The sequence below is a fragment of the Polyodon spathula genome, chromosome 2 (genome assembly GCF_017654505.1).
Source record: "Polyodon spathula isolate WHYD16114869_AA chromosome 2, ASM1765450v1, whole genome shotgun sequence".
In the NCBI taxonomy this organism is placed as follows: Eukaryota; Metazoa; Chordata; class Actinopteri; order Acipenseriformes; family Polyodontidae; genus Polyodon; species Polyodon spathula.
The window spans coordinates 57,805,920-57,833,814 of record NC_054535.1 but is presented as its reverse complement, the minus strand read 5'-3'; the positions used below and the strand labels follow the sequence as shown (position 1 = coordinate 57,833,814).

At 40.0% G+C, this 27,895-nt stretch overlaps 1 protein-coding gene across 1 annotated transcript; it reads left to right on the top strand.

Moving 5' to 3' along the window:
* The first annotated feature begins 1,664 nt into the window (after window positions 1-1,664).
* LOC121298754 (vimentin-like) lies at window positions 1,665-4,453 on the top strand. The gene is made up of 3 exons (XM_041225970.1): window positions 1,665-2,339; window positions 2,951-3,619; window positions 4,137-4,453. Exons 1-3 carry the CDS (start codon window positions 1,832-1,834, stop codon window positions 4,211-4,213), a joined length of 1,254 nt encoding a protein of 417 aa, XP_041081904.1. The 5' UTR covers window positions 1,665-1,831; the 3' UTR covers window positions 4,214-4,453.
* The last annotated feature ends 23,442 nt before the right edge of the window (window positions 4,454-27,895 follow it).

Below are 27,895 nucleotides of genomic sequence, written 5' to 3'. Positions count from 1 at the left end.
TGGTTTTGCTAAACTTTGAACTAAAGTAACAATAGGAAAGGGCAATAGTGTGTGCTTTCTAAAAAGTTGAGATTAATTGTGTGCTTTTTCCTTCCTAATATGCACATATATTTTAACTTTATAAAATATGTTCTGCTGTCTTTTTCCTCATTCAAAACTCCTCTACATTGATGCCCTCAAAGTGAGATGTTACGCTCAGATATGTTTGCAAATTGCTCATACTCATTATGGAATCAATAAAATATATAAATAAATGATTTTATGCCATTATTTTAACCCTTTGTTTCATAGTTTGTATGGCTGTTAAATATGTACATGTGCTTCTCTGTTGGGGTGGATACATACAAAATGCCATATACAAATGAATGTGCATTAGGTATGGTATAAGGCAACAGCCAGGTAAGAAAATGCAGCTGTCACTGCTATCTGCAAGGGTTATTAAACAATGTCTGCAAACAGTAGTTCAGTTTGAATTAACTGTATTACCTGCCTATAAAAATAGAATGCCCCAGATAAAATGAAACCAAACAGATCTGAAATGAGTGCTATAGAGCAACTTTTTTTTAATAACTACATTCTGAAAAGTGAATTCATTTAAGTAATTGAAAAATACACTGACCTGTACTTAATGTGCGTTCTACTAAAAAACGCTGCTTCATGTCCAGCCATTTATCAGTCAGGACTAAAATGCTTGGAAATCCGCCTGCTTTCCTTACATATGTTGAATCCTTGCTTTCAGTGTCAGTCTTTCCAAGTGATATCTGCTTATGGCAAATGGTTTGTATCACTCATACTATTATAGGATTCACAAGCAACAACTACTCACACATTTGTGATAGTCCCCGTCAACCTTAATGAGAATCTGAGACATTAATCTACCGTCAGACTGTTTCACACTCAAGTGCATATTCAATTAGTCAAAATGGGAATGTAAGCCAACATATTGTCACATTATTAGTACAGAATTATTTATATCCTTAAGTTAGTTATGGCAATGTAGTAGCATAAATGATTCATTTTTTTAAAAAAAAGTCTGCTGTGCATTCAGATTGTAACGTGTAAAGGTACTGAAATAATAATTTATTTCATATTATCACTAAATTCAAATATACATCAAAGCCATCAAAAGAGCAAAAGTTACCATTATATAAGTAATTGTTTCTGATTGTTTCAAGGAACAGAACTCTTTGGACAGTATCTGATGTGATACTGCCCATTATGTGAGATCAAGGTATAAGACAAGAAAATTACATATTCACCATTTAAACATTGTGGGGGTATCAAAATACTGACATTTCTGTCTGATATTAAGCATGAGCAGGTCATAAAAAACAAAATTCTAAGTGTATAGGAAAACTGTTGTCAAGACACTACGTAAGTGTTACCACATATGCAAAATGCCTTGCCTTTGAATGCACCAGCAAAACTGAGTACAAACTGCTTCCCCTCCTCAGAGAACAGCTCAATACGTGCTGCTGGAGAAATGTAGTACTGGGGAGTGAAGCCTGGCCTCTGCATTACAATGCAATGCCCTTCATTACAATGCAATGCTACAATAGCTAATAAGAAGTATGATGCAAAACTTGGTAACGAGTCATCCTCCCAGTTTAAAATGTTTCTAAAAGCTGTGAGTTTCCAAGTAACTGTTACATTCCTGGCGGTTCTATAAAAATTGCAGGCGCACGACTGGAGAGCATTGGTCCAAGTTTGGAGTATCTGCAAACAACTTCAAGAGGCATAAAAGAAAAGGGAAAGTGCCCTGCTTCAGAACATCCTCTTTTCACAGGACTTGTCTCAACAGAATAAGCCAAAACAAACATTCACATCAACCATGAGAACCACATCTTTTTCCCAGAAGACCTTATCAGTCAGTGGCTCCAGCAGGATGCGTGTTCAGAGCCCATCTCCTTCACGCTGTGGAGGGGCAGGCTTCCGTTCCACCTCTACCGACTCCCACAGAGGAGCCTCTTACAGTGCTGCCTCACGAGGCCGATCAGGCTTCAAGGGCTCCGCAGTTGAAGTTGGTACAGAAATCCACCGGGCCAACGAGAAAGAGGAGATGCAGGAGCTGAATGTCCGATTCGCCAGCTACATCGAGAAGGTACAGAACCTACAGCAAAGGAACGCTGCCCTACAGGCGGAGCTGGCAGACCTGCAGGCCCGGTTCAAGGGGGGCCCGACTGCCATTGGAGAGGAGTATGAGCTGCAGTTTAAGGAAATGAAGGACCTAATAGAGTTGCTGACAAAAGAGAAGGGAGCAGCCGACATTGAGAGGGGGTATATCGAGGAGGAGATTGAGGCATGGAGACTGAAATGTGACGAGGAGCTGGAACTCAAGGGTAAGGCATTGTTTTCAATTCTTTGTTTTTCAAAATCATCATGAAAGGGTTCTCACCATAAAAGTGTCGTCTTGAAACTGGAGTCTTAATGAGGGTAGAAATCAACCCTGTTAAAAACCTAGCTAGATATTTAGGCCTTGTCAAAAGAACCATTTTTATTGGGCCTCCATAGCCATAATCTTTTGAGAAACAAATTTGCTTCCCTGTGAAAGGCTAGTGGTACTAGTATAGCCACTCCCTTCTTCAAAGATCTGACCTTTTATGACAGACCAATCTTATCCTACATTTTAAGTGACACCAGTAGTTGGCAAAACTATATTTTCTATCAATGCCTTCTTCATTGAAAATTAAAGCAGTTACTTATGTGTGAACCTAGAATAGGATTTGAGGTTTCCCATGACAGCTCCAATGACAAACAATTTAGATTTCGATATGCCTTTTTTTTTTTAATTAAATCATTTTATAAATAAAAAATAAATACTTGTACTCCTGTACTACTAATATTTCTTCATTAAGTGTTCAAAGCCACACTTTGATGCTGCCAATTAAATATTAATACTGCCTTTTCAAAACAATGGTTTCAATCTGTAAAACTTCTTTCTTTAAACCAGAGGAGGCAGAGAGGATCCTGCAAGACTTCCGTCAGGATGTGGACAATGGCACCTTACAGAAAGCTGAGCTGGAGAAGCGGGTTGAGCAGTTGGTGGCAGAGATTGAGTTCCTGAAGAAACTGCACGATGAGGAGGTAGCTGACCTCCTAAAGCAGATTGAAGACTCCAAGGTAACCATTGAGCTGGATTCGAGTCGCCCAGACCTGGCAGCCTACTTACGCAGGGTCAGAGCCGAGATTGAGCAGGTTGCCGCCAAGAATGTCCAGGAGGCCGAGCAGTGGTACAAGAGCAAGTTTGACACCTTGAAGGAGCATGCTTCCAAGCATGAGGAGCAAATGAAGTCCATTAAAGAAGAAATCACCATCTTCCAGTCCCAAGCCACAGATCTGCAAAACGAAATCGATGGATTGAGAGGTCGCAACAGTGTCCTAGAGCAGCAACTAGAGGATATGGAAGCTAATCATCTGGAAAGAGTTGCCAACTTGCAGGACATTATTGCCCAGCTTGAGTGCCAGCTGAGGGAGACCAAGTCTGAGATGGCTAAATACATGCAGGACTACCAGGAACTTCTCAACATCAAACTCAAACTAGATGCAGAGATCGCCACCTACAGGAAACTGCTGGAAGGAGAGGAGCAAAGGTTGGGGATTTCTTCAGAGAGTGCCTCAGGTAACTAATCCAATTTTCCTTAAATCCATTTCAGTCAGATCCAGCTTCAACTACCTGTCATTCAGTCATGACTTTTAGGATACGAAACCTGAAATTGTAGATGGGCTATGTTAGGTTCAAGATAATTATTTTGGAATCTTGACCCATTGCAGTGCTGTAAAGCATCAAATTTCCTTTTATAAGCAACTATAAAGTGCAAGAAAAGTATAAAGCAAAATAATACCATTAAAGAAATACCCCTTTGGCCTATGTTACCTCCCATTTCCCTATTCTATGGTGTAATTCAAACTAATGACATATATATATATATATATATATATTAGTTTGAATAGCACCAGAGAATAGCGAAACAATATAAGTCAAAGCATTTCTTTAATGAATATAGCCCATAATATTCATGTTACTGCTTTTAGACTTTAAACTATTAAATAGCTTCCTACAAAGCTGAAATAAGTTTTGTTTTGATATGCATTTCAATATATATTGCTTCATTTTTCTTCTCTCTGCTTTGCTCAAGCAATAAAAAAGGAAGAGAGAACCACTTCAGTTACACGTAAAGTGGAAACCCACACGGCCACAAAGGTGAAAGCTTGAGTCCCGACTGACCAGCATAGAAGCAAACCCACCCCTGAAAAACCTACAGCCAACAACTGATGAAGCCTCAATTGAATTCATCATTACTTCCTAGATGCAGATGATGTGCACATTTTTCATTAAAATGTGATGTCTTGTATTACAACCTATCCTCCCTAAGTAATCAAAATGATATGAACGTTTACATGCAAATACCACATACTAGAGTGTTACCTCTTAATAAAGCTTGACTTGAATGCACTGCGTTGTTGCTGGTTACTTAAAAATAATAAGACACACTTTATGTTACTTTGAGCAAGGATCATATTAAAAAGTACCTGTGGTGATTTGCATTCATGTGCAAAAAATATGAACACAACATGAACATACAAACATAAAGACATTTGTTGTATTCTATAGTAGATAATGATATATGTTGGTGTTTTTACAAGGACTCAAACCTTGAGACATTTTATGTTCAAGCATAAATGGATAAAATGTCTGGGTCTATATTTCTCACTTTTAAAACGGCGTTGCATGACCTGAGAGATTCTACAAAACAAGTATACTCCCCTAAAAGGGGGTCACAGCAGGTCACGGGTAAATCTTTTTTCATGTATGGCTGAATGAGCAGCCTTTTTTCCCCAGAAATACCAGATTTCACATTTCAATAATAATGCTAAAAAAAACCCATTAAATTAACAGAGCTTATTTATCACTTATATTGGTATCAATTGTTTTCTCTTTGACTGTAGAATGTAAATAAACCCCTTACTTGCCCCCCCCCCCCCAGTTCACAGGGTTGTTTGATTATGACCCTGTAGTGAATCTCTGAAAGTTTTGTCTTGGTTTGTTTGTCTTGAGCCTGGAAGGGACCTGCAAATAATAAGACAGTTACAGGCCAGAGCTGCAAGAGCTGAGCTTGGCTAGTAGAGACAGGATTGACAATTTTATTACTAGTTGCCAGTGCTACAGAGCACACTTGCATGATTTATGCACATACTTCATGCAGCTTTTATAACACACTGACTTTGCAGCTGTGTATTGAAACTGGCTACGAAGCTGCATGCAAAATTGAGATGGATGTACAGCGGGAAGTGGTACATTGTAAAAAGCAGACATTAGAGAATTTCTTATTTTAAAATTGTGTTCTTTGAATTGATTGTAAGTACAACACATATTTTTATGTTTGCTTTACTCATTGTAAGGACAATTGTAACACATCATTGTATAGTACTATTTAAGCCTACTCCCTTTTTTTTTGTTTTACACACACATGAAGTAAACAGTTCTGTTTGGGTATTTTGTGTTTCTCATGTACATTATTTAATACTGTAACATTTAAAACACACGTAAATCAGTGGCATATTTGTGCAACTACAGTAGGCCTATATATCGCTGTTCCACATAAATACACTTGAAAACAGTGTCTTTTTGCTTAATGACAACTTTTTGCTGGAAATCGAGAGGTTGATAATAAGCGGCATGCGCATATATATATATATATATATATATATATATATATATATATATATATATATATATATATATATATATAGTAGAAAATAGAAATGGAGTTCATAGAATCTATTAAATACAGCTGATAATCATTGTCAATGAACTGTTGGCTCAATTTCCACCTTTAGAATGAAACGCAGATCTATTAGATATGTTATTAGACAGTTCGTCACAAAACACACAGTGTATTAACATATCACATTGTATCAGATTTATACATATCAGATTGTTAATTCCATTAAAATGAAATAAATATTCTCAATATATTACAAATTCCTAAAAATGGGAATTAATAACATTAGAAACAATATAAATAGTTGATTACATTTACATCATTGAAAAACTATTCATTAATTATCCTAAGCATGTCCAACAATGATTCAAATACAATATTCATAATTATGTAAACATTAGAAAAATACCATTAGACACAGATTGATTCCTTCATTGAGACCAATGGGTTCTAAAGTTTGGAGGCAAATACCCAATATGCTTCTCTCCATAATAATAAATGCATTAGACTGCCACCTCGAGTTGGTAACGTAACTTTCTCTATCCCCACAAATCATAAAGAGTGTGGGGATGATTCATGACTAGCTTTTTTTTTTTATAGTGCTTGGCTATTGCATAGTCTTGATTTTGTTTCCTGATAGCTGGTTTATGTTCAGAGATTTTTACTTTCAGGGCTCTTTTCATTTGACGTATGTAGACCAGTCAGCATGGACGAGTTAACTTATGAATTACTCCTGTAGGATTGCAGTTAATAAAGCCCTTCATTTTTATATTTTTACTGGATCTTGGATGATTAACAGTTTTGGTATTTATTGTGTTTGAACAGTGGACACAACACCCACATTTACAATTACCATCTGGGTTAGATAACCATGTAGTGGTTTTGTCCAGTTTTGGACTGAATGAATGAACCAATCTGTCCCTAATACTCTTTGCATGTTTAAAGGAAAAATAAGGTTGTTCTTCTATTATCAAATTCAGAGATTTGTCACTTCTTAATATCTGCCAGTGTTTCTAAACTATCCCCTTTATATCATTAGACAAATGATTAAATTCAGAGTTGAAACACATAGTTGAATTACTCTTTGTATTTTTAAGGAGTATTTCTCAGTCTTTGGCTTTGTACATCGATTAGTTAAGAACTCGTTCATCATACCCTCAGGTGGTAAATTTAGAGTACATTCCATCGTCTTAAATTGTAATTCCGTACTGCAATATCTTCTTACTCTTAAGAACTGACCTCTCGATATATTTCATATAAGCAAATGAGGATGTCGATTTTTCCCAAAAGCAACAAATTCCAATTCATTGGTGTTGAATACAGTAGTTTGAAGGGTGTTATTCTCCCCTTTCAAAATTTCGAGATCCAAAAAATGTATCCTATCTAGATCAAATTCACATTTACATTTTAAATGACTATGTACAGAATTAATGTACATCACAAATTGATCAAGTTTATCTTTTGTTTCTGACCATACTAGTAGGACATTGTCAATGTATCTAAGCCAAAGAGAAATTAGTGATAGAAAAATATAGTTGTTATTGTAGATCAATCTCTCTCTTCCCAATATTCCATGTACAAATTAGCATAATTTGGGGCAAATGCTGAACCCACTGCTGTACCTTTAATTTGAGAAAAATATTACCCCTCACAAACACAAAGTAATTAGAGTTTAACCACAGTTCAGGTAAATCTATAATTAATTGAGAAGGTGGAATGGCTTCAACAGGTCTAGATTTTAAATAAAAATTTAACTGCATCAATACTTACTGTATGTGGACAACCTGTGTTAAATTAGCAAAAGTTAGAATGCTAGGATTAAGAGTGATGTTTGGTAAGAAGTAAGATTTATTTGTAAAAGGTGTTCTTTCTATTTGATCTGTCTTAATCGTCGTTCCCTCTACATATGTATTTGTGTTGATAGAGTTGAAGTGATTTCTCAGGTGTAACTGGCATAGAAATGTAAAGCAATCTATCTTCAATCCCAGTACATTCACATTACTTGTAGGAACAAAAGAAAGCCCCCGGTTCAAAACAGATATTTGTGCAGGTGTAAATATCACATTAGATTGTAGGAAAAATTAAATAATTGATAATTTAATGTTCATCTGGGTTATTAGTTCTCTTAATATTTAATTGATGTGTTACAAAGATTGAAGATTTACTATGAACACTTATACACGTGCAAACACAAGGAATGTTTAATCAATAGTAGTATTTTATTAAATACACAAATAATAAACAGAAAAATCAGAAAGTAAATCTCTTAGTCTCTAAGCACAAAACACCATTCAAAACTCTCAATGCACTCATGCTGGCCAGCAGGCAATTGAAATATGACACTGCATGTCTCCTCACACACAAAGCAGCAGCTCAGTAAGCTGTGACATAGCTAGTAGCTTGCACGTGTGCACGCACACACACACACGCGCACACACACACACGCACACACACACACACACACACACAGTCTCAACTGAAATGATGCAGACAACCTTAAAATATATCACATCAAGCTTGTTAATGGTATATAGATTAAGGATATGGCAAGTTTACTTTTAAAGAAATTCTTCATACAACAATATGAGGTAGATTATTTATAGTTACTTCATCAAGTTTCACTAAAAGTTATTTCACATGCAAAGTGTGCAAACTAAATAATTAGCAGTTCAGTTCTTTGTGAATGTGAATTACAATTAATTAATTTAGTTCCATGAAAGGAAAATGCAACTGGAATTACACTCAACGGTTCCTTGAAACTTAGACTTTTGGTCTGCTGCTTTGGAAACTCAATCTGTTGAAGTGTCCAGTACAAAAGGCTCTCCTCTCAGCAACAAAGTCTTCAATCTCACGTTGGATCAAACTTGGCAACAAAGCTTTCAATTCTCGATAAATCAACAAACAGCTGCAACAAAGTCTTCAGAAGACCTGTCGCCTCGGCGCTCAACAGCTGAGATGCTCCACAGCTCCCTACAGCGGTGTCCTCTGTGTTTTTCAGCACCCTCGACCCCAGTACCCTCGATGCCCCATGGCATGGATGCCTCAGTGCATCGATGCCCTCGGTCCAAAATAACATATTGCCTCATGTTCATAGCCTCGACGCCTCAGTGCTTCGGCCTCGTTGATGCTTCTGCGTTTGTCCGCTCTAATTTTCACCTATGCACATCCTGCAAGTGGAATCTGCCCACGCAGGACAAACTCACCCTGTGTGTCAAGTGTCGGTGCATAGATCACACCTCTGCTGCCTTGGCAGACAAGAAGTTCTGCTCTATTTGCACCGGATCCAATGAGAAAACCTTAGAAAACCAGAATGGCGCAGTTCACAGGCACCCTTGCAGCTAGCCTGGGAGAGCCGTCTTAGGCCTCTGGATCTCAGGCCTCCCCTCGAGCCCTCGAGCCCGGCTCACAGTAAACTTTGCGTGCAGGCTTCAGCCAGTTCATCCTGCAACTGCTCTAGATCCCTCAGGCAAGGGACATTGCCGAGTTAAAGGGTCAGATGGCCCAAATAATGGTAATGAGCGAGGGGGAACAGGACGCGCTGTCTATAGAGGCTTCCTGGGATGAGGGGGCCTTCCTATGGGGAGAGACTCAAGACCCAGACCTGACCCAGGTCACGGTCCCCAGCTCTGAGCTTGCCTCACACGTTGAGGTTCCAGCGCCGTTGAGCTCGGTTCGGGTGCTTATGGAACGAGCCGCAAACTTCCTCCAGGTTCCCTGGAAGGAAGTCTCCGAGCAGCGCAGGTTTGTATTTAGACCAGTTCAGACTTTGACCCCCTCCCCCCCAGTCATTTAAGGTGTTCCTGGACTTTCTAGAGGAGGTCAAAGCCTCAATGGCCAGTGTCTCCAAGAGTGCAGCCGCACTTGCCTTCATGAAAGGTGCAGAGGCAATAGGACTGGCACAATTCCCTCTGGTGGACTCCACCATACCGGTCCTCGTGTGAGCCCCCCCAGTAAGAGGTCTGTCTAAGCATCCTGTATGCCCTGACAGCCAATGCAAGATCATGGAAGCTCATCTGAAAAAGGCTTATGTGGCTGAAGAGCAGGTGACACCCTTTGCAAACAGGGCAGGCCTCTTGATGGTCTACCTGGACGGCATGCTGCAAAACACGGGAGACCTGTTACCCTTCCCAAGCCCTTCCTATGCGCAGTCTTGGGCACTTTACTGTAGATCTCGGGGTTCCAAGGGCAAGCCCTGGATAGAAGCCTGGCAGGTTTAGTGGTGGTGCGCAGACAGCTGTGGATGTCTCATGCGAGGCTCCCGGATGTGGGCAAGTCCACCTTACTGGACGCGTCTATCTCCCCTGGCTATACTTTTGGACCAGCAGTACAGGAGATCCTGCAACACTCTCACAAACAGCGAGAGGCGTCTCGACAGGTGGCTGCAATGCTCCCCTCCCATTCCCCGGCATGTGGAAGGAGGAGGCGATGGCGCCCGGCAGTCACTACGGTTCACCGGACTATTTTGATCCCTATTGCGCCACGTTGCAACCTCAGGCACTGTCTCCAGGCCTCTGCGGCAAGGAGCCGTCAGCAAGGACAGGGAAACGCTGGATGTGGGGCCCCAGAGCCCAGAGAGACAGTTCCAGTGGAACCAATCCAGACAGCCTCCTCCCCAGCCTCAGCAGCCCCAGCAGGGTCCCTGAAGGCTTGCGGCCTCAGACCCACGCGTTTAGACAACACCATCTGCAATAATGGCGCAATTGCACCTCAGAATCCTTGGTGCTAGCCACCGTACACACCACTCGGGACCTCCTCCCTTTTGAGGGATCAAGGTCACTTCCGTGAACGACCCTCTTCAGGTTTGGGCCCTCAAACAAGAGGTAGAAACACTACTTCAAAAACAAGCCATCCATCTCGTAAAACACACCTCTCAAAGAAAGGGGTTCTACTCAAGGTACTTTTTGGTGCCAAAAAATGAAAACGGCCTTCGCCCCATCCTAGAGCCGAGACACCGCAATGGGTTCTTGAGGGAGAGGAGGTTCCAGATGGTCACACATCGCCACATCCTCCAGTCTGTCTGTCCGTTTTTACAACAGTAGACCTGAAGGACTCATATTTTCACGTTCCTATCCATCCAGTGCACAGGAAATATCTCCGCTTTGCCTTTCAGGGGAGCGTCTTCGAGTTTTCCATGCTGCCATTCGGCCTCTTCTTAGCGCCCCTGCACATTTTCCAAGTGCATGATTGCCATCCTAGCTCCCTTGCAGCTGCAAGGGATTAAGGTGATGAATTACCTGATCTGCTCCCAGTCCCAGGAGGGGGCAGTGGCCCACACTGCGATTGTGACGGAGCATCTGTCGAGGCTGGGTCTCACCCTCAACGATGCGAAAAGCCAATTAATACCGGTGCAGAGTACGGTTTACTTGGGTCTCTGGCTGGATTCCCTCATGAAGCGAGCCTACCTGTCGGACGACTGAGTAGCTGCCATTCGCAACTGTCTGGCCCTGTTTAAACTAGGGTCCACAGTGCAATTGGTGTTGTGCCAAAAATGACTGGGTCTGATGTCCGCAGCTTTGTCAGCCATCAACTGGGATTGCTTCACATGCGCTCGCTTTAAGCGTGGCTCAGTGCCTTTTGGCTACACCCTGTTAGCTGACAGTGTCTTGCCTATGTTGGAAAGCTGTAAGCTGATGGAGGCAAGCCCCTCACCTGAGCAAAATGTAAGAATGGGAGTGATTTTCAATCGTCAAGTGGTGATGACGGACGCATCCAACTCCGGTTGGGGGTGGTCTGGGCAGGCAGAGGAGTCTGTGAGCCCGGTCGGGTCGCTGGACATCCCTGCACATAAACGTGCTGGAGCTGAAAGTGCTTCATCTCACGCTGCAACATTTCCTCCCTGTGCTCCGCAACCAACATATCCTTACGCGCGGACAACGTGTCAGTAGTTGCGTACGTGAACCACTAGGGAGGGCTTCGGTCCCCGGGGTTACACCGCATAGACCTTTGGCTACTGATCTGGGCACAGAGACACATCCTGTCCCTCCGGGCTGTACACCTCCCAGGAGTGGTGAATTGGACGACAACCTCCTCTCTAGGGAGGATCCTCACCTGTCAGAGTGGCGACTGCACACTCAGGTGGTGCAGCGCATTTGGGAGCACTTCGGGTAAGCCCAGGTCGATTTACTTGCTATGGCAAAGAGACCCATTGTCCCCTGTGGTTCTCCCTATGCAGCTGCAGAGGTCCACTAGACGTTGATGACCTAGTGCACGAATGGCTCAAAGAGCATTTGTACACTTTCCCGCCTATACGGCTGCTCTGTCTTCTTTGAGAAGGTCAGGAGAGACCAGGTGACAGTTCTCCTGATTGGTCCCAGGTGGCCCAGGAGAATCTTATTTTCGAACCTCTGCCAGTTGCTGTGAGGCCAGCCCTGAGAGATCCCGCTGTGCATGGATCGCCTCATTCAGACGAAAGGCAACCTCTGGCACCCAGAACCAGGCAGACTCCAGCTGTGGGTCTGGCCCCTGAACAGGACTGTCTGTCTGCCTTAGGGCTCTCAGACACAGTAGTCGGTACAGTGCAGAATGCTAGGGCTTCTTCCACAAGAGCGTTGTACGCCTACAAGTAGAAATATTTGCAAAATTGGTCAAAGGCCAGAGGAAGCAATGTGACGGGAGGCGATGTGACAATGTGACAATGAGTTGTAAATGAGGGTTAGAAATCTAATAATATAGTATGCGATATAAAACCACATTATCCCGACTAGTTTTAAACACCTTGCCCCCACCTAGAATTAAATCTGCGGACGCCCATGGTTGAAGGGACAAACATGGTGAGTTAGGAAGCTTTTTAGAGTGGTATTTAATGAGAGATTGTATTGGCAGTTCAGGCTCTGTCATACAGGGACTGTAAGTAATTACTCTGTTCATTTCTCAGGCAATGTCCCGATTATAAATAGGGGTTTAAAACCCTAACTATAAAAAATAAAAATAAAAAATTAAAATCGATGTACTAAATAAAAAGTAATTGTTTTTCTCTTTATATGTATGTCATCCTTGTTCTTTATTTAAAAAAAATGTTCAGGACTATTTTCTTAGAACATCTTTACTCAGTGGAAAGGAACCCAACGAATCAGTACAAGTTCAAGGTAAATCTAGGTTTTAAAGTGTTTTTTTTAAAGAAAATAATGATAAAAAAATATTTTTCTAATAGCGATAGTGCTCTCTCGATGACGGCTCTACTGTGTGATCAAGATGACCTTGACTTTCGTTAGTGCCCTCAACTTCGGCTTGGAATACATAACTCCCATTGTGGTCAATTATCACATGACGGGCACTATCACTTAAATAGATGGCCTTCAAATATTAATATCCACGTATTATAAAAAAAAAATAATAGATGGGTTTCAGTGAGTTAAAGAAAACTAATTCCATCTTGGGTTTCTGTGACAGTTTACAAACCACTCAACCTAATAGTCTCGTAGTTTATAACGTCACATAATCTCTCTCTCTCTCTCTCTCTCTCTCTCTCTCTCTCTCTCTCTCTCTTTACACACACACACACACACACACACACACACACACACAGATTATTGCATCTGACAAAGAAAATTTTCAAAATGTTTTCAAATCTTTTTATTCAGTAAAAATGGCTCTCTCACCTCACTTGTTTTTGGTGTTCAAACCAGAACCAAACCAGGGTGTATAATTACCGTATAACGGGAAATTTTGGTGGAGAATTTATTTTGGCTTTATTGGCGGTTTTGATTGGATCGTCAATAATACTTCCATCAATCAGAGGGTTGCATTCAGTGCTCGTAGCGATCCTGCCCTCTGTCAGACTGGTACACAGAACATGTTAAATAAGCGCTAGACAAGGGAGAATTGCGGCGATGAAGCCAATTTGCTTGAAAACATTAAAAGTAGACCGGACATTTCCATCAAAAGATTTAAAAAATTTGGAATTGACCTGATGCGATCAGAAACCCAGAGGCACTGTAAACTGTGCCTGTTACTGCAGTAGGACTGTTCTTTTTAATGGTAAGCATTTTTGTGTTCTTTTTTTTAAAATTATTTTACAAGGGTTTAATTAAGTAACAGCCAAGATTCTTTATGCCAGACTTGTTACAAAGCTTGTAACAAAATGATTGATTGTTATTATTGATACATTATAGGTATTACTGTTACTGAAGACACCCATCATGCAGGTATTGCATAGTCCATAAATAAAGCAAAAACGTTAAAATAAATTAGTTCTGCACAGTAGAAAACTGAGCTGATTTTACCAGTGCTTGAATAGTCTATTAAGGACAACTCATGCACGTACGGGAGTTGTGTGGTTCATGGAAATGTGGTACAAGGTATAAATATGTTTGATAAAGAATTGAAGATGTCAACTGGCAGATGACACCACCATCTTTTTGAAAGACAAATGTGAAGTTGCAAAAGCTACACTTCTGGACTAACCTTGAATAGCCGTACAATTCCTTCTGCAAGTTCTTATTGAAGTTCAATATTTGGTTATCTAGACTGGAAGAAAGTTTGAAAATAGCTAAAAATAAACACTGAAAAATAAAATTAATAAATACAGAAAAACAGAAGCCTTAAGTATATAGTACTTAATTATTTGTTTAGATGAGTTCAGCTAATATGACCATATTAAAATGATTAAGGGATGTTAATATGAACTGTTATTTGCAGAGTATGTGATGAGCTGCTGTAATTGCCACCGGTTTAGTGCTGAGACTGCCAACACCTTGTCATTGCACAAAAAATGTGGTTTTGGTTCCGTTTTATCTGTTGTAGGGATTTGGAATTTTATGAAAATGTTGGCTTCAGTTTGGGAAATCATAACCATTGCATCCCTACACAGAAGTATGAGTTGTGAAGGCCTTACTTTACCCCACTGAACTAACTACAAAGTATACCATACTGTAGTTTAAGTTAAACATTATTTGGGTCTATTTCAGACACAGTACAAAAGTACAAACTTTGCTTTTTTTGTAGTTTTTTTGTAGTTTTTCTATCTGTTATTGGGGCAATTTCCATGGAAAAAGAAAAATAAGTGTCACCTTTTTCTCACTTTATTTTGGTAGTACTTTCATATTGTGTGTTTTCATGTAGTTTTCTTTTAACTAGATAAATTATCCTTCCAAATTCAAACAACTTAATTAATATTAAAATGTGGGAGGATACATTTCTGTCTTACAAATTGGCCTTGCGCAACTATTGATATCGCACAGCTTTCTGAAACCGAGTTTCCACTAACTTTTTTAGGTTGTGTTGAAGCAGTGCAAGTGCAGCCAAACAAAATTTAATAAAAAAAAAATATATGGGAATGTAGCAGGGCGGTAGGAAAGCCCTGCTTAAATTTTCAGGTTTATTTTTAGAATGGGGTCTCCCCCTCCGCCCCTGTGTTATTTTGTATTTGTTTATTTGTTTATTGTATTCTGTTTTATTTTGTATATAGATGACGGCAAGCGTCGTGTGTTTTGTTTAATTATTATTTATTGTATGAAGGCGAAGCGCCATGTGTGTTTTGTTTTTGCAGCGTGGATGGGAAGCCCATCCACCTTTAACTAAAACTGTGCAAAAGGTGGCCATCTCCTGAATTAAGTGATTAATTTGTTGCTAATCGGGAGATGGTCACCTGTATAAATACCTGCAGCTCTGCACTCCCGGGGGGGGGGGGGGGGGGGGGGGGGGTAAATATTTTATTTATTTTTGTTATTTAATAAACGGTGCATGCCGCATCTTTTTGAAACTGCAGTTACCTTGCCAGTGTGTTCAGTTCTTTCTTCTGCTCTGACGTCATCGCTTAGCCATTTCCGGCCACTCATGGTGGTAACCAGTGGGATCACCAGCACCTCCTGGACTCAGGCCAGAAGAGGTACTGCAGAAGGGTACTGTCATTTTGTTGTGTTTGTGGCTCAGCCTCTGCCACTCTCGTTCCTCTTTGGTTCCTCCACGTCTTTTCCCACAGTCCAGTCTGATTATGTCTGTATTTCACAAGCGTTACAAGAGAAGCAGGCTTAAAACTATTATTTTAATATAAATGGCGCCACAAAAGCCCTTACAGAAAAAGAAAAATTACCCAGCAAAGCAAATTCATTATGCCAATTCATTAAACTCATTATGTGACACGCTGGTGTCTATTCAATTGATCTAAAAATGATGAAAGACCTAAATATATGCTCTTTACAAGTTACAAATGTTGGTATTCCTACGGTTGTATGTAAAGTAGTTGCTGTTTAAAATAAAATAAATAAATAATATAATGACTGGATTAATGTTGGTCATCTTCTTACTCTTAGTTTCAGTGTTCCACTTATTGTACCTCAGCCTTCTAATATGGTTGAATTAAATGAACCTATTTGTGCACTTGATTATCATTTTCAAATTCAAGTTACTTACACTTCCATAATTTTGGGTGTATGCAATTTAAGAGGAACAGGCTTTCTTTTTTCAAACACCAAGGGTACATGAGATGTCATTTTGCCCTGGATAACTTGGAGAATTTCCTGAAGAAGTTCCTGAAATATACAACAAAATGACACCAAAATTACCAGTGAGCAATCAATGTTCTAAACAGCATCTTGCAGTATCTGGTGAGGTGCACCTTAAAATCTCAACTTAAAATATTATTCTGTATTTGGTATTGAAATATAAAAAACCTATAACCTTCAGGATACAGTCTATCATGTTTATAATGGGAGCTACTGCTTCTAGTATATGAACATTTTTTTTTTTTTTTTTGGAAAACATAATGACATCATGGCAAACAGTTTCCATTTGTGAAATAAAGGGTGGGATAACATTTTCATGTCAAGAGCATTGTTATTACAGTTTTACAAACAAACGTCACTACAGTAAATTTGCCAGGACAAGTAGATTTCCCTACCCCTAACTTTTTCCATTTCAAATGTTTAGCAAGTACCCCTATGGGAATTCCATGTCTCGGGCTACATATCTTACCCTCCAGTGTGATCCAACCTAGTCTAATTGGTATCTTCCATCAACGTGTGACAGATGCAATAATTCAAGCTGGAGAGGAATTTCTCAGTTGCTTCACTATGGCTGAAAGTGTGCTTCACTGGTGTAGCATGATCTATATTTGAAAGATCTATGATGAAAAGATACTGCAGTGCACAGTGGCTTACTTGTCAGTGGCTGCGGAAATCATGAATTAACTACATTTGTGAAAAATCCCCCAAAGAACTGCCAGGTGGTGAGTTTTTCTTTAGAACTTAAACACCATGTATGTACACCAGATTTCAAATCATGTGGCACTGAACCAACTTTTAAACATTAACTGCAGCTAACGCAAGAACAAATATTGATGTGAGAAAGAAATAGCTACAATTACATAAAATCTAAATGTAACATAAAAAGCAACATAAGATTTTATTACTTTGACTAGAAAACAGAATAGAAAAATGACCTGTAATATGATTTCTTTGCAGGATGATTAACTCCTCACATCAAGTGAACTCATAGTCTCCAAGTTGCTTGGGTCAGGAGAAACAAACCAATCTCTTACTCAGAGATCATTGTAATATAATAATTTTTGGCACCAAAGTCAGTTTCCCTCCTCTATAAAAAGCCCATGTCATTATAGATCAATGTCCAAATTAAGAAACCATGTTACAGATAATCTTCATATTCTTACCTTGTCTGACGAACTCCACACACAAGGTGAACCATAGCGACAACGGGTGGTAGGTTAGATGTTAGAAGAGAAAGCCACAGATAACAGAGTGAACAAAAGTAAGCTGAAAGTAAGACACGTCCAAGCTATAAATATTTAATAACGGTCTCGAAGGAGGCCCAGGTAGCAGCATTGCAGATGTCCTGTACTGGGACAGATTTTAGTTGTGCCCATGTAGTAGACACTTCCCTGATTGGACTTTTATAGATCCATGACATGGAGGCTGTAACAGAACTCACAGGATGTGACCAAGTTTGAAATTGGCTGTTTTGAGACAGGCTTGCCTCGGTTTTGAGCTAAAAGAGATAAACAGTTGTCCTGATGGTCTCATATTGAGGGTATGTGGCAGAGAGAGAGGGAGTTCAACCTGTAACTCTCCCTTCCGACCACAAAGGGCACTATATAAGGTTGGTGGTGTGCTTTCTCCTAGATGGGCAGACTCAACAGTAGGCAGAAACCAGAAGGTGACCATATTAGGGGGAGAGCGTAGCTACACGTACATTGAAGGACTCCACTGCAATCAGCCACGGGGCAGACAATGATTAGAGAAACCAAGGCGCTGGGTTGATTACAGGGAGGAGTCTGGTGGTACAAAAGGGGAGCAGCTATGTCAGTATGGCCCTATACGCTGAAACATGATTGCGCAGCTGGAGCATGTTTTGTTTGTGTTTTGTCTGTTACAGAGGAGGGATAAGGAGATCGGGCGCTGCAGCCACAGAGCCAGCACTTACCCCAGATCACTACCCCAGCTGCACAGCACTACACGGGCACCGCACCACTTCCCCGGGATTTAAGGAGCACAATTTCGTGCATGGAGGATTGTGGTATAGGGTAGACTGATTTATTGTTTGTGCTGATTTATTAAATACAGACGTTTTTGAGTGATTACTGCTTGGACATTGCCTTTGTATACTGCGCCACTCACATCCTTGTCACACTTGGTGTCAGAGTGGGATTATAACAGGGATCCAGCGAAGATGACAGCAATTATGGAGGCATAGGAGCAGAGGCATCAGGAAACGTTGATGGCAGTGATGGAGCAGATGAACACTATGTTCCTGGCAGCCAACCAGTGGAGGGAACTGGCGGCCAAACCAGTAGTGCCACTGCTGAAAAGAAGGGTGGTGAAGGTGTCGTGGAAGATGATCCCGAGGCCTATCTGGTAGGCAGGCAACAGCAGCCCAATGGCCTCGGGAGTGGTGGGCTACCCAGTTGGACCCCAAATTGATCGGGAAGGCCCAAGCAGCATACCAAGCCCTAACACATGAGGTCGTTTTAGATTACAACCTTGTGAAGCAGGCCATACTCCAGTGACTGGATATCACAGAGGAGACGCTATGCCGGTGGTTCTGGGAATACCAGCAACCTGCAGGAGTCAGACCCTGCATGGTGGCACAACAGCTGGTGGATCAGGTGAACCGGTGGCTCTGCCACAGCACCTGCCCAGCCGAGGAGGTGACCGAACTTGTTGCTACTGAACAGTCTGTGCAGGTGCTGGGGCTAGGAACCCAAAACTGGGTCAGCAGATACTGCCCAACCACATTGGATGCAGCGGTCCAGTTGGGATATGAGGATTCTCAGCCTACCCCACTGTCTACTCTGCTCCCTCCACCTGACTCAGGATGGCGGGCCAAAGTCCGGGACCCCCTCAATACCACGCACCCCTCACCCCTGGATAGGCACCCAACGGACTGCCTCACTCCACAACAATGAAGGCCAAGGTCGACCCCCAGCTAGAATCGTTTTTCTTAACGTATCTGCAACCTTTACTTCGGAGCTACAAGTTAAAAATGAATACAGTGCGCAGTCCCAAAGGGAGTGCAGTAAACAAATACCGACACATACCAAACTACTGCAAAGTAACAAATCTACAGTTAATGCTTACTTTCAACTGACTGGACATTCTTGCATATGTAGATGCATAAGTTCCCGTAAGGAAGTCAGATTCCCTTAGACGCAATTTTTTTTTTCAGTTAGTTACTAAATGAGCAGCAAATTACCAACTGCATTTATTTGCATAAATAAATAAATAAATTAATAGACAAATAAATAGACATGAAGGGGAAGTTACACTAAACAGTTCACGCTGCAATATAAGGCTGAGGCGATGTATCAAGCCTGTGCATCATTTTTGTGTAAAGGATTTAAGCAAAGGAAAGCTTATTTTTTATTAGATTTGAAATTGGCAATTATTTTTGCATTAAGCTGCAGAGCTTCTCTGCTCCCCTCAGGTCTGACTCACTGAATCTGAACGCGATTGAGCTCACCACCTCCCCCCTGCCACGCACCCTAAAAGTGTTTACTGATGGGATTGGATCTGTGCATCAGTCTTTAAAATAACACAGCAAGTTAAAGAGTGTTGTGCTAGAAGTACAAATACTGTATCGACCGAGCTACAATGCCTTCTGATGTTTGGCAGTTATTTTCTAAAGGAAGAAATGTAAAGAAAGTAATGTTTGGGATACTCCGGTAACACCATTACGTGTCCTGCCCATCGCAGCTGTTGTTGCCTCAGCAGTATTTCAATGTCCACCATGCCCGCCCTGTCCAGTACTTCATCGCTGGTCAATCCCTCGGTGTTGTGGATATTTGGGATGGAACGCAAGTGCTGTTGTTGGAGCTTGTGTAGCTTCCTGATCTGATGCCTTTGAAAAATCGGCAAAGACCATGTAGAGGTCTGCTCTCTAGCCTTCTCCATCAGCTGATGTAGAGTGAAAATTATATCCACGATTTCTGGTAATACATACTGTGATGGAAGCTTGTAGCCTGTTCAGCAAGACATGCAAGAAGATGTTGCCTGCGGTACTGGGAAAGGATATGCCCCAATAATTGTTACAATTATTTCTGCTACACTTCTTGAACACGGTAATGATGTTGACATCTCAAAGGTCTAGATCAAGAAAATCTGTCTCCCATGCCTTAATGAACACTCTATGGAGGTAGATGATATGGAGGCCATCCTGAGCATATAGCTTTGCCAGAATACCATCTGGGCCTGGACTCTTTCCACTCTTCATTGCACCCACCATTTTCTCAATTTCCTCTATTGTCGGGAGGGAGTCTAGAGCATCTATTATGGGCCTTTGTGGTAGACTATTGATGACACTCATGACTGCAACCCCTGACACACCAAGGAGCTCGGTGAAATGCCTTGATATCATCACAATTTGTGAGGAGGCAGGCTTCATCTTTACTTTTTATGGGGATGGTAGATCTCCTCGAAGGGCCGTAGATGGTCTTTAAGGACCTGAAAGATTCTCTAATATTGCCACGTCTGCCAATTTTTTTAAATTGGAAAACAGGTACTACATTAAAAGCATTGGCGAGATAGTACAATTTCTTGTAGTCAATGAACTCCCCCTTCATGGGGATAGTGATAAAATAGATGATGTGGAACATTTTACAACTGGCCTTTTCATAAAGCTATTTGAATACACGCTACAAAAAGATCCCAAAGACTATACCACAAAATGCAAAGTATACATCAAAAGAAGAAAATGAAGTAATAGAGACATTAAGTAAAACGGTTCTTAATGAAATTAAATGTAAATATGATTCTAGTGATTGTGCATCAGTGATGAGTGGGGTTAATGGAGGTGTGCAGGCTTAGCTACAAAGAAAACTATGAAGGCACATACATTGTTATAACCATCAGCTGCACTTAGTATGCATGCAATTCAAAGTGAACCATGTGCAAAGAGATTTTTTGATCTTTGTAGTTCCCTGTATGTATTCTTCCATCGGCACTACATTACTCAAAAGTACAATGGCCCTTCACTAAAGAGATTGCTAGAAATTTGCTGGACAAGCCATTCTGAGTGGCCAAATGTGGTGTTGATAATCAGGATCGTATTCTTGATATACTGTCAGAAGTCTCAAAGGATAATATTGCTTCCATAGACTTATGTACAGAAGCATCCAGACTTTTTTTCTCAGCTGAAGAGGCAGAGCTTCTTTGTTCTTGGAAAGTTCCTAGTTCATATTCTTGGTACTTTAAAACCAGCCAATGCTGTTCTTCTGTCACAGTCTGTTGATTAGTGCTCTGCTGGTGAGGTAATAAATGCATCACTGGATGCAATAAAAAAATATCTGTCAAGATGAAGATTTCTGGAATGAGCACTGTAGTGCAGCTGTAGATTTGCATACTACAAAGAGACAGAGAACCATGAGTAAGCAGCTAGCTGATTCTGTTGTGTTGCTAAATCTACTGCCAAATCTAACTGCAGTCTGACATTAGAGACCTATGTTAAACATTATAGATATAGCAGTGTCAGAGATGGAACACATATTTTCTCAGAAGACTCTGGATTTAATTAAGTCTTTATCTTGGCTTGTTCCCCAATCTAGTATAATACTTGACGTTACCATGTTAGAGCCTTTTCAGATGATAGCTGTTGACAAAAATGGCATGGCCAATGAAATTGTTGTAGCTAAACCTATGTTGCTTAAAAAACTCAAAGATGCAGACTGTGCTGCTGTCTGTAAACGTCTGCATTGATATGCAGGTGCAATAAATGCAGGGGGAAAAGTGTGGAATAGCCTCCTGAATGAAAGACTTATGTGCTGCCTATGACATTGTTTAATAGTAAAGTCATCCATCTACCCAATTGTACACAGGGAGCTCTTTAATTAATCACTTACTGCACTCACTTTAATTCCATTTGCAAAGAAAAAAAAAGTTGTTGAGCCAAGTACTGTTTTTTAAAACAACACTTTCTGTCATGTTACATTTTTCATTGTGGTGTCTAATTATTTTTTTTAATTGATTTTGTTTTTAAAGTTTATTCTCTTACTTCAATTTTAAGGGTCAAATCTACATATATACAGTGATGTGTGGAATAAAATAAACCCGGGAAGGAAGATAGGTACAGCTACAGAGTTCAAGAGAAGGAGGAGTTGTGAAGCAAACTTTTTTTTGCTTTGTCGTCCATTTCTGGTATTTTACCTCCAATGCTGAAAAACAGATTTTAGCAACCTAAAGCAAAACAATGTAGCACTGACTTTGTCTCACCCCTACTGTAGTCACAGAAAAGCCAGTACAGACGCACTGATAGGCGGATTAAAACATTGTTGTCATTTGAACAGCAAACAAGAACATTAACTGCTTTGGAGACTTTTTTTGTAAATATTATTTGTCTAAGGACATTTATTTTCTTACCTAAGTGCAATGCACACAGGACGGCGAATGAAAAAAGGGCTATCTACAGATGGAAGACACATCGCTTGCGTTTGCAGTAGTTCATTGAAATGAGGTTTCTTTTTTATTTCTCTCTCCATACTTGTCCGGTATGCATTGGCCCTTAAAAGAGGTGAATATCGCAGTAACCCCTCAATTTCACGATTTCCGCGAAATTGCGATTTAGGTAGACCTCTAGTTATATACATATAAATATGGTTTGCTCACTAAATTAAAATGACATTTGTGAATTGAAAGCAGACTGATTTCCCACATCTGAGGGAGGATTCATGGAACAGCCAAACACTGCACTGCACTTGCACTCGAGGGAGGGGCTTCCAAGTGTTGTTTTTTTTCTTTTTTTTTTGGTAGAAAATGATCCTACTCAGGTTTTGACCAATAATTTCTGAGGCTTTATTCACACCAATGCTGGTAACCGGACTAAACGACTGCTGTGTCAGTTTGTGCAGTGCGAGCACAACAGAATTCTATGCCAAACCCGACCTTGTTTAAAAGCCCAACGGTTGTGTCAGCAGAAAGAAGGAGAGATTTTAATTTTGTTTTAAATATGTTTCTGAAATCGAAGTGTAGTGGTGAGATGTATCTGTTGTGTCGAATTTAAAAATTGCATACTCACTAGTCAGTTTTATAAGGCAATATTTAGTTTAATAAGTAGATGCCACTACTAAATATACAGTATATTACATGCTGAGTGAGACTTGGGTAGTCTCAAGATGGATTTTGAATAGTGTTACTGCTACTGCTTGCCTCAGAGTTTTCTTTGTTCTGTTCTCTGACTAAATAACTACCATAGTATATTTGCTAGTTTTTCTGTAATTCTTAGTGACAGAGATGAAAAGCAGATTGTTAAATGATTTAAATGCTGTTTCAGTTGTATGTTGACATTTTTACCCACAGAAACACTGTTTAGATAATTGTTACTATTAAGACCCAGTACTATTAATAGATTAGGTAAGTAAGTTGGTCTATAATGTAAGCACAGTAAATCACAACAACGCCCGGTTTTTCAATAATGCAAACACGTGTTTAGTGCATACGGAAGGAGATGAACAATTTTACCTTAGATTGACGACTTAGTTCTCTTTGTTTATAAGATGTATTTATTTATTTATTTTTTTCACATTTGACCTAAGAAAGCTTAAAACTGTTTCTTTAGTTTTGGCGCTTGAACATGGTGAAAACAGCTAAACTATAGCGAGTAAAGGCCATTGCACACTAGATTCAATAACGCATCTGAGTGTAACGTGCATCTAAACAGAAAGAAATGATCATGCCCATTCCTGATGCACCTTGCGCACTGAGTCCGTAATTGCCGTACAACAGTGATGCGTCAATTTTGGGATTGAAACACGTTCGATTCAACGTGCGTTTCTTAATAATATAATTGACTAATCACAATCTGGCTTTATGAAAGACAGACACATTGCAAATAATATTAGACTAGTCCTCGATATTTTGGATTACTCTGATGTGGTATCAGAAGACAGTCTTATTCTTTTCTTAGACTTCTATAAAGCCTTTGACACTGTTGAGCATCATTTTATTTTTAAAACCCTTGATTTATTTGGTTTTGGTGAAGGCAGAGCTGTTTCTAGCCTTTTGTGGACCCTAAGCAGGATTCTCACTCAATTCAAATATTCTTTTCTCAATAAAAATCGACGATAGGAAGTAGTACAGTACTTCAGGAGGAGGAAACCGTTCGCAGAGGTCCTGGTGCTGTCTAGCGCACAGGCCGGGTCGCTATAGATGCAAATACACAGCCTAATGCTATAATAAAATGTTATGCTATGGCACGTAGGGTGATACTTGGACAAGCTGACTGTCCAGTTAAAGTGACGAGAAAAAAAAAAAAAAACATACAGCCAGCTATCCCGGTTTAGCTACACATTTAATGTCATCATAAAAACAGGTACTTTGATTTTTGCTGTGCTGGTGTCAAAACATTCTACATGGAAAAAAAAAGATTTATCAAAACGTATTGCAGCTAAACATCACATTGCACAGGAAAAACAACAATATAAATGATAAATTCACTTAACATTGATTCTTACTAAGAGTTGGCTTCTTCAGAAAGAAATGTGTAATTGGTTGTGTTTTTCTCAATTTCATGTTGGTGCTGCCCTGTAAACCAGATTACAAAGTAACTTGAGAAACTGACTAAAGGGAAAGGTCTCGCTGACGCGAATGTGACACACCCCAGTGTCTGTACAGCCCGAGATCACAGTAATGTGAAGAAATTTAAAAAAAATATATATATATATATATATATATATATATATATATATATATATATATATATATGTCTACTCTCTATATATATCTCAATTTTACACTCTTAAAAAATAAAGTGGGTACTTTTTTTTATTGTCATTTTGGTCTTCACAATTAAGAATTGAGTCGATTTTTACCCAGGGGCTTGGCTGCCTCAATGGACGCTACGCGCCTGGGCACAGCCAGTATGCAAGCAAGCTACAGCAATAAAAACAAAGCAAAATCAAATAATACAATACCTTTCTCTTGTTGTTTTCCTCCTTCAGTTTTTCTCTTTTTACGCTTTGTGCCAGATTAGAACATTTTTGATCTTTTTTCAGACATAATTTGGTCGCAATTCTCAAAGAAGCTGCCGGAGGCTGCTCTTTTTTTCCCCCCACATCCAAACATTAGCAGGCAAACCAAACGCAATGCAGCCGCAGGTGGCAGGTGCCTAGCGCATGCATGAATGATGCATGATTCCATGATGGCCCTGGGCATGACTCACTCACAAACAAAATCTGTAAATTCTTTGAAAACTGATCACTGTAATCATTTATGAAAATAAATTTAACAGAAAATATATTTATGCATTTATTTATTTATTTATTGCTAGGGGGCCCTAAGCGGCTGCTTATGTCGCTTATGCCTAGAAACGGCACTGGGTTAAGGCTTCATTAAAACCATTCAAACCCTTTATAGAAATGGTAATTGCTCCATCAAATTACAACATGGAACCTCTCAACAATTTAATGTAAACAGGGGGATTCGGCAGCCCTTCCCTAGCTGTCCATACTTATTTTTATTAGCCATGCAACTATTAGCAATTCACATGAAGACAAGCCAAATAGAACGAATCTCAATTGCTAATAAAATTGTCTTATTAGTCAGTTAGCTGATGACACAACACTTTTCTTAAGAGACCAAACACAACTGTCAAAAGCTACTGATGCAATACTCCTCTTTTCAAAAGCTTCTGGTTTGTTCCTCAATATAAAAAAGTGAGCTCCTCCCTGTTAATAAATGTACAGATGCAGAGATTTATGGCATCCCTGTAAAAGAAAATGTAAAGTACCTGGGAATTAACATTAATAAAAACCAACTCTCAAGAATCTCCCAAAACTTTAACCCACTCTTTATCAGTGTACAACAAAAACTCAATTAATGGCTCCAAAGAGATTTATCATTGAGTGGAAGATGTTTAGTGACTTACACCCCATTCACACTTGCGGTTTTGGCCGGCCCAGGGCCGCCTTATCTCATATGTGAACGCTCAAAAAAATGAAAAGGCGGTCCTGGGCCGGGCGAAATTTTGACCAGCTTTTTGATGCGGCCTAAAGTACCAGTTCCGCCTCAGGGCCGGCCTATCTGCATGTGTGAACCCAACGCAGGCCCTGGGCCGGCCTTAATGAGTCAGCGTGGTGACGGAGCTCAAACCACTCCCCTACTAGGTTGAGCGTAGTAGTTCAAAACAATGTTGGTTTTAAGGGGTAGCAGCTGGGACGATGCAGAAATGAACTCTTAGCGGTCCATTTATTCAGCGCTTGTCAGGCGCGTCCGGTCCAATTTATTTTCACATGCGCTGTTTTAAATATATATTTCCCCCAGAGTAAAGCAGGTTCAAAATGTATTGAATCGGAAAAGGACAGTCCTGCATCTCCAGCCAAGCCCCACTCCTTGTTCACTATATTTTTCACATACCTCTTTATAGACAAAGATACTCTCCCGATCACTCTTTATCACCAAACTCCTCAATAATGCGATCCAAGTCATTATTTTATTACTATAGCATCTCCCAAAACACTCTGCAGATGTCCGTGATATTCTTTGAGCGCTGGATGCAGAAGCAGCTATCTCCTTTATGTCTGTGTTATCTCTAGTGAAAACCTGCAAGTTTGTCAGAGAACTCTCGGAAATATTGATCAGCAGGCCAGAAATAAACCCACCACGGATCATGGACTTCATGGAACCTACGGCGATCTCCAGCCTGTTAAATAGCAATGAATACACCAACAGTTTTGACGATGATGATGCTGGGTCAGTCATGAATGGTAAGTATTGCTTCATCGTGCAGCTTTCATTAAAACGATAAAACTTGTGTTCTCTCTCTCTGTGTGTGTATATATATATATATACACACATATATATATATACACACACACACACGTCAGATTGTAGCTAAGATTGTAAATCTAATATTGATAAATAATGCATACGACGTTGCATATTCAGTCACCGTTAATATAATAATCTGTATTGTGACTAATGTAATGTACACTTTCTTGTTTGCCGCATTTACGCATGATACAACACGATCGCTTCTTTCCATAGTAACCAACTGCACTGCCAACACACACCATTATCGTATCTTATGCAATAAGTACAGTACCCACAGCGTTACTAAAAATAAGATTGCCATATTTATGTCTGCAAATTTCCCAGATCGGTCTCTTATGTTGACTTCCAGGAGTGCTGTGTAAACACAGCCACATATGTGAACGCACTTAGGCCCCCTAAAACCTCAACTGTGAACAGAAATTTGGAGGCGGCCCAAAGCCGACTCAGTAAGTGTGAACGGGGTGTAAGGTGGATGCTTTATCCAAATTGATCGCTTGATGTTTCTGATGAAATATGCAAAACAATTGAAAGAATATTATTTAATTTCCTTTGGAAAAACAAGACCCACAATATATAAAAATCTGTTTTAATGAATGATTATAAATCAGGGGGTCTAAATTTTTTAGACTTCTCCCTAAACAAAACTTTTAAAATTAAATCGATTAAACATTTTTTTAAGAATCCTGCCTCAATTTGGAACTTTATTCGTGCCCATGTCTTTAATAATTTAGGTGGCTTAAATTTCATAGTCTTATGTAATTATGATATTAATAAAATTCCTATAATACTTTGAAATTTCCACAAACAGATTCTTTTATGCTGGTCTCTAATTTACAAACATAACTTGTTACCTCATAAATATTTCATTGGAACAACAGAGATATTAGATACAAAAATAAGTCTTTATTTTTCCCAATTGGTTTGATAAGTATATACTCTTAGTTAGTCAACTTCTCAACCCTA

Coding starts and splice junctions, on each gene's coding strand:
- LOC121298754 (XM_041225970.1), top strand. CDS start 1,832: ATGAGAACCACATCTTTTTCCCAGAAGACCTTATCAGTCAGTGGCTCC. Junction 2,340..2,950: donor CGAGGAGCTGGAACTCAAGG/GTAAGGCATTGT, acceptor TCTTTAAACCAG/AGGAGGCAGAGAGGATCCTG. Junction 3,620..4,136: donor TTCTTCAGAGAGTGCCTCAG/GTAACTAATCCA, acceptor GCTTTGCTCAAG/CAATAAAAAAGGAAGAGAGA.